The 8,126-nt window shown below is 35.9% G+C and overlaps 1 protein-coding gene and 1 pseudogene across 1 annotated transcript; both read right to left on the bottom strand.

Annotated features, from left to right (window-relative positions):
* Window positions 1–227: 227 nt before the first annotated feature.
* Window positions 228–1,112, bottom strand: LOC114749175 (probable F-box protein At4g22030). The gene has a single exon (XM_028937665.1). The coding sequence runs from the start codon at window positions 1,110–1,112 to the stop codon at window positions 228–230; it is 885 nt and encodes a 294-aa protein (XP_028793498.1).
* A 2,064-nt stretch (window positions 1,113–3,176) lies between these two features.
* On the bottom strand, window positions 3,177–4,455 carry LOC114749174 (probable F-box protein At4g22030; annotated as a pseudogene).
* Window positions 4,456–8,126: the final 3,671 nt, after the last annotated feature.

Below are 8,126 nucleotides of genomic sequence, written 5' to 3'. Positions count from 1 at the left end.
GGAAAAATGTGTCACTTTCCTTATAATTAACTAACTTACCTAACTTCCTTAATATAATTAAATTAGTTAAATGGGTCCTATATTAAGGACCAGTATCATTTACCATGAGAACTCATTTCATAACATTTTTGAACGCCATTCTTCGATCGTTTGTAAATTATATTCTGATCACCCAAATTGTATCATAAGCATAGGACATATCTTCATCAACTTGTATCCTAAAGCTATCAGATGTCAATCATCAAACTAATTTTAACGCTTCTTCCTAATTCCATAGCCACCTTCATTTCATGATGTGCTGTCGGCCTTTTCTTGTCGCTGTCGTTTTTCTCTTTATTATGTGTCACTTCGATTATCACTTGTAACAACTTGAAGAATCCACCACACTTTCTGTACATATCATACACCATCCCCACTTGGCCTGCACGCTCCAAGGCATTAACAGATGTAGCCAATGACCCTGCCATGGCCGCCACAATGTCTACCCAAGACGAACCATGGCTCACTGATGCAGCAGAGCCTAAAGCTGCAACGCCAGTGAGCAAAGGACCTAAAATGGCTAAGATTGTTTTGATCTTGAGAGCCAAGCTTCGTTGCCTCTCGTAGACGTCCTCCATATCTTTTCTATTCTCCACTTCTAGTTCAGCTGGAACTTTCGTCTGGTAGTCATTAGCTTTAGTTTTGGGCCACCAAGCAGCAGGCTCAAACATTGATGGGTAAGCTTTGTCAAGAGCCAAAAGCCTCTCCATTGCGCTGGGTTTGGATACGGAGTGAAGCTGCTTGGACAATGTAGCCGCATTTCGTTGTTCCTGGGCCATTTCTGAGGGCTGAATCTTGTTCGTAATGAGAAGCATCCCCGTGGCGGCAGTGAACAAAAGAGTGGACGATAATTTGAGTGCTGTATTGTCAATGGCAGTGTTGGACGGAACTATGGTTTGGATGGGGTCATTGAATTGCTGAACCAGATTGGTAGATGATGGAGGCAGTTTTGGAAGTGAGATTGGAACTCGTGCGAGTTTTGGCATACTGTTTGCAGCATAAGCATCATGAACTCTCCTTCGACAAAAGGAAAAAGAAGAAGAAGATGGAATTGAGATTGGTAAAGAAGACATTGGAACAATTTGAAAGGTTTAATTTCTCTTGGTGTGTTACAGTTGGAGGTTGAGATGCTGAATGAAAAATGGGAAGGACGAGATGTCATATATATAGAGAGAAATAGGAAAAGGAAACCCAGAAGTCAGACTACATAAGAAAGTACTTTGACTCTTGAAACATGAACATGTGGACTCGGCCTTTTCTGGCTGATATTCTCTTCTCTTTGGTGTTTACTTTTTTTATGTCTGCTTTTTAATTTGTGCGTCTCAATATAAAATTAAGCTGCGAGTCTATAAGCAGTGATTTGAATTAAAGAAGCCCCTATAATTTCTACTAACCTTTACATGTCCCCAAGACGCGGAATCTTATATCACATGCAAGGTCAAAAAAGGATCCTGCAATATTATATATATATATATATATATATATATATTCCCACTCTTTCTTCCTCTATGTTCTCTTCAACGTATTACTTCCTCCTCCTTGTTCTTTCTTCTTGGCCTCCGTGGCTGCTGTTTCTTCTTCTTTCATATTCATTTCAGTCGTTTTCAACAATCTATGCCAGGTAATCATGAAATTTTTATTCTTTTTATGGCCATCATCATGGAATTTTTATTCCACACTGTGTGATTGAAATTCAAAAAATAAGCAACAACTCTCACTAGGGCTTCACATGGGTAGGGCTGGGCAGGACAGGACCCTTGCCTGATGCCCAGCCTGAAGAATGAATGGGCTGGAAAATGCAGCCCGTTGCTCGGTCCTGCCTATGAAAAGCCCTATTGAATTTGGGCTGGGAAAATACGGGCTGGGCAGGGTGGGCTTTCATGCCCAACAAGTCAATATGCTATATTAATTAACTAATTATTTATGTCCCCCTAAATAATCTAATGTAACTTTATATTAAAATGACAACTTGGCCTTAATTGTGTTATTGCTAATTAATATATTATGAAACTATTTTTTGCAGTAGCTAGGAGGAGTGGACTATGAAAAAAAAATGTTTGTATATTTTATTAAGCTTAGTTGTTTTTCTAGTTTCTAACTCTCATAATCATTCAAAAATAAATAAGTATAATGAACACTGAATATTGATGCAACAGTGAGTTTGATTCGGAAAAGAAATATGAGGCAAATAAAATAAATATATAAATAAAATAATATATATTTTTGCAGGCAGGGCCAAATGGGCAGGGCAGCATACCGTACCCGATGTCCAGCCTTGCCCAACAATTTGCCCAGCCCGAACATGCCCAATAGTTCTTTTGGGCCAATTTTTTTAGGGCAGGCTGGGCATTTTTTTGCGGGATTGGGCAGGCATAGCGGGCAACTGGGCTTCATCAACACCCCTAACTCTTACCCCCCACTCTCTACTATTAAAAAAAAATACATGATTAACGACAAAATTTTTATTTAGTCATAAAATTAAATTGGCGACAAATTTTGTTCTATTGCTTATTGTTCTGTTACTCATTGGATTATTAACACAATTTCAATTCCATCACTAATGATGTAATTATTCTGTTGCTAATTACCAATATTTTCATCGCTAAAAATTTTACAACAAAAATTAGTGATGAAAATTTCTGATCTGAAAATTCCATCACTAAAGATTTACCGAGACGGATTAGCGACAGAAAAATTCCTGTCACTAAATTTAGTAACAGAATTTATATCACTAATTCGTCAGCAAATAGTGACAGAATAATTTTCTGCCACTAATTAATTTTGTTGGTAATAAGCTGTTTATTTTTTCCACTGGCCACAAATCCAAGATCAAATTTACTGAGCTCACCAGATATCTTCCAATTCATTGATGAAAGTTCCGAGTCTTAATACGGATCCATTTTATTGGTTACAAAGTTTAAATACTAAACTTGCAATTTCCAAGTGGTGATTCCTATATCATTAAAAGTTTAATTCAATTCTACCGTAAGCTAAGGAAAAGTTCTGCGTACAAATGCAATATTTTTTGTGTCAAAATAAGAATATTATTTCTTGTATTTCGGGAGACTTTACATAATAAAGAATAAAAGAATGCTTCTGTGTCCTATCTAAAGTTAGGATCGACGAACTGAAAAAAGTTAGTCTTCAGAAAAGTTTGCTGGCAAATTCATCCATGGCCATTCCTTCCGACTCATAGGCAACAAATTTTGAGGCAAGTCGTCTGAGTTGCGAAACGCTTCTCCCCAATTTCGTTGCCACCTTCATTTCAAAGAGCTCGCCGTTCTCTCTTTTCTCGCAATCTTTCTCTTCAAGCGTTGTTTCTATGCTCTCTTGCAGCAACTTGAAGAAACCACCACAGTTTCTGTACATTTCAAACACCATCCCCACTTGGCCTCCATGCTCCAATGCATTCACAGACGTCGCCAACGACCCAGCCATGACGGCCGCAATACCTGGCCAAGACGAACCGTGGCTGGCTAATGCAGAACCTAAAGCTGCAATGCCAGTGAGCAAGGGACCTGATGTGGCTAAGGTTTTGTTGACGTTGAGAGCCAAATTTCCTAGTCTCTCATAGTCCTCCATGTCTCTTCTCTTCATCACTTCAAGAAGCTGCCACATCTCCGTTTCCAGTTCTGGAGTCCATCCATTATTCGTTTTCTCCTGCGATCTGGCGACTTGCTTTTGGAAGTCATTCGTCTTGTTACTTTTAGGCCACCAAACAGCAGGCTCGAACTTTGAAGGGAATTTCTCAAGCATGGCTCCCAAGAGAGGAAGTGGATAAGCCTTGTCAAGTGCCAAAACCCTCTCCATTGCACTGTGGACGTCTTCCTCAGTTGGATTTCCAAGAGTTAACGTCGTTTGGATTTCCTTCTGAAGCTGTTTGAACAACCTAGTGGCGTTTCGTTGTTCCTCAGTGAGTTGTGAGGGCTGAATCTTGTTCATGATGAGAAGCATCCCTGTGGCGGCTGTGAACAAAAGAGTGGACGATAATCTAAATGCAGTATTGTCAATGGCAGTGTTGAGACCAACCATGGTTGTAGCAGGAAGAGTCATCATATTCACAGAGTTCAAAAGAAGAGAGGTCCAGTTGTTTCGTTGCTCGCCCATGTTGTTGTGCATTTCAATTCTGTCGGAGACAGCCTCTAAGATTGCATATAATCGAATGGTGGCCTTGGACTCGTCAGGTTTGGAAAAATGTTGGAGCATTTGTGTGTTGCCGACATCTTTATCTGCTGGAGATATTGTGTATAAGGATCCATTATCGGATTCACGAACCAGCTTCGTAGTTGAAGATTTGGTGGGTATTTTTGGAAGTGAGATTGGAGCTCGTGGGAGTTTTGGCACACTAATGGCGGCGTTAACTCTGCTTAAAGAAGAAGAAGAAGAAGAAAGAGTTGAGATCTGTAGAGAAGACATTTGAATAATTTGGAAGGTTTTCTCTTCGGTGTGTTCCGGTTGGAGGTTGAGATTTTGAATGAGAAATGGGAAGGACGAGGGGTCATATATATAGCGGTAGGAAGAGAGAAGATCGAGAAAAGTCTGAGGAGAAGAAAATATTGACTATTGACCTTTTCTGGCTGACATTTTCTATATACTCTAATATATTTGATGTAGTTATACCTTTCAATCTCAAAAATGTCAGCTTTTTAATTAGATTTGTCCGTTTCAATATATACGTTCGTTGAAAATTTTGAAGATAGACTCGTTCTATTATTAATTAACTATAGACTGCGCAAATCAATGCGTCAGATAGGTCCATATGCAATATAAAATAATAAAGTATGGGCCCACAATCTAATTACAAATGAATTTAATTAATTAATAAGTTCATTAAAAAGAACAGAGGAAAATAGTGACGTGTATGTGAGTGAAATGTAATCTTGTTATATACTTATATTTATATTTATACATATAGAAAAAGGTCTATCTTATATTTTAGGAAAAGTAAATAATTTAAAATTAGAAATTTTTTTTACACCAAAACCATATTCATGTTAAAAATCACACAAACCTATATTTTTAATGTTTTAATGGTTTTTATGCCAAATATTCATTATCATATAGCATCAGTCTTATGGCAATGCGCAAGAATGGTAAGTATGTTTTATGCCACAAATAATTTATGATGTCATTCTTTATTTTAACCACTCATTTTGTATCCTATGCATCACATATTTTGTAAAATTAATATCCAGACGGAATGCTAAAATCTAAGTCAAATCCTATTAGAAGCAAAGAAGACAAAATAAAAAAATAAAAAAACAAGGCATTGTGTCATATTTTCAAACCTCATAAGTCAAAGGAATATTTACATGCCTTTCATTTGAAGGGTGCATGTAAATATAGATAGTTATTTGCAAGAACATTCAGGTGTAATAAAATGCACTTAGAATTGGAGAAATGTGCAATATCATGTTAGTGAAAATACAATAAAATACTCTTCTCATCCCTAATTTAATATCTAATTAATTAATTTGAGTAAATTAAGAATGTTAGTTAAATTAGTTAACTTAGAAAAAAATTAATAAACATGTGAAATATATTTTATATATAAGACCAACATCAACTTTTAAATTAAATCTTATATTATGAACAGGAGGAGTAATATATTTATTACTACCTCCAATCTTTAATATAAAAATTAGTTGACTAATTTGAGTAAATTAAAAAAATTAATTAAATTAGTTATTTGCAGCAAATAAATGTTGTCTTTTCCAAAATATTATTGCTAATGAAGTGTGTTAGTTAAAACTACTATTATTATAAGAATCATCTTAAAAAAATAGATAAATAAAAAATAAAATAAATTGAGGTCTTATATTTAGAATTAAAATAAAAATTAAACAAAGAGGTAGTAGTTTTTAATAATTGGAGCTTCGACGAAGCCCATTTCAATTCGAATCAAAGTGAATGAGAGGGCTCCTCCCCCGTTCTAAATTTTCTCCTGCTCTTACAAAGTTACAATCATATCCGTTAGTTTTATAACATAAATTATTTAGATTCATTTTCATATGTTTATTTTTATTTTTAAGCTTAAAAAAATACTTTTCTGTAGAACGGTAGTTGTTACATTCGTGGTTGGGCTTTATCAAAAGCTAAATATTCAAATATATTACCACGAGATCTCATTTTATAACTTTCTTATTAAACGTCATTTTTTGTTGATATCATAATTACTTTTGATTTTTTTCTTTATTTTGATCACCCTATACAATACTCCTTCTTACTTGATACCTAGCTTGAATGATAAACTCGTTATATTATCTCCAGTCCTAACTATAAGAGCTAGTTGACTAATTTAAGAAGATTAAAAAAATAAATTAAGTTAGTTATTTGTAATAAATATGTGTTATCTTTCTTAAAATATCTTTGCTAATCAAGTGTGTTGGCTAAAACTACTATTATTAAAAGGATTACTTTAGAAAAAAAAATATAAATATGAGAGATAAAGCGGATTGAGGTTTTATATTTAAGACCAAAATAAAAGTCAAATGAGATCTTATATTAATGATCGGAAGTAGTATTTTGCAATCCGTTGCTCAACTTAGAGCCCGAGCAATTTTGGGCTAGGTTAGGTTAGGGAAGATGGGTTCTCTTGCCCAGGAAGTGGTTGCCTTGTCATGATATGTGAAACTCTCAATTAAAAGTGATGAACAATATTTTACTTTGAACTTTAAATATTTTAAGAGAAGAAATGTAAAAATGATATTACAAGTTCATATATCTATCTATCATTCCATATTTCCACTTGATTACATAATCCAACACAACACAATGAGTTTTAAAACAATATCCATGATCAAGCATATTAACACTACTACAGCCTCCAAATATAATAATACCATTTATGTATGTTATATATATACAATTATATAATAAATACATGTATATCATATATATATATATATATTTACACACAGTTTGGGCAGGACCAAATGGGCATGGATGCATATCTCTGCATGATGCTTAGCCCTACCCAACATTTGGCCCAGCTTGCAAGTTCCCAAGTATTTTTGGGCTATTTTTTTGTGCTGAGCTAGCATAATATTCCACAGGCTTAGGGCATTGAGCATTTGGGCGGGGCTGCTGAACACCCTTACCAAATACTAAACGTTGACTCTTGCCTCTTGCGACATGTTCTCTATCAAGCCTTACCTCCAAATCAAGTCTAGCAAAAGCTAAAATCAAAGTCAAGTCCCTTCAGGACAAAAGAAGGGGTAAAAAGAAAGCGCCCTTTTCAGACCTCAAAATTTAATTTAAAAAATTTGACATGGTTTTCAGTCAAAAATAAAACTTTTCTCTATATTAATGCAAATTTGTATAATGTTTAAGCATATTAAGATCTTTACTATTGTCAAGAAACTATACATAAAGAACGAAATAATCCTTATAAAAAAACAGAGAGAGAGATAATTTTTGCCAGAGCTATCAGATACCAATCATCAGATTAATTTTAACGCTCCTCCCTAATTCCATAGCCACCTTCATTTCATGATGTGCTGTCGTCTTTTTCCTGGCGCTGTCGTCTTTCTTCTCACGTGTTGTTTCGATGATCTCTTGCAAGAACTTGAACAATCCACCAAAGCTTCTGTACATTTCATAGACCATCCCCACTTGGCCTACACGCTCCAATGCATTAACAGACGTCGCCAATGACCCTGCCATGGCCGCCACAATGCCTGGCCAAGACGAACCATGGCTCACAAACGCAGAGCCCAAAGCTGCAATCCCAGTGAGCAAAGGACCTAATATGGCTAAGGTTTTGTTGATCACGAGAGCCAAGTTTCGTAGCCTCTCATAGACGTTGTCGCCCATATATCTTCTCTTCTCCACTTCTATATTCTCCCTCATCTCTTTTCTAGCTCCGGAACTTTCATTTGGTACTCAAACTTGGAAGGATAAGCTTTGTCAAGTGCCATAACCCTCTCCATTGCACTGTTAACGTCTTCCTGAGTTGGATTTCCAAGAGTTAATTTGGCTTGGATATAACTGCGAAGCTGCTTGAAACATGGGTTCCATTTCGTTGTTCCTGGGCCATTTGTGAGGGCTGAAACTTGTTCATGATGATTAGCATCCCTGTGGCGGCA

Source organism: Neltuma alba, unplaced genomic scaffold (assembly GCF_004799145.2).
Source record: "Neltuma alba isolate B1F8T4 unplaced genomic scaffold, ASM479914v2 tig00005970_pilon, whole genome shotgun sequence".
In the NCBI taxonomy this organism is placed as follows: Eukaryota; Viridiplantae; Streptophyta; class Magnoliopsida; order Fabales; family Fabaceae; genus Neltuma; species Neltuma alba.
The sequence above is the reverse complement of the archived record's forward strand: the minus strand, read 5'-3'. Positions and strand labels throughout refer to the sequence as shown.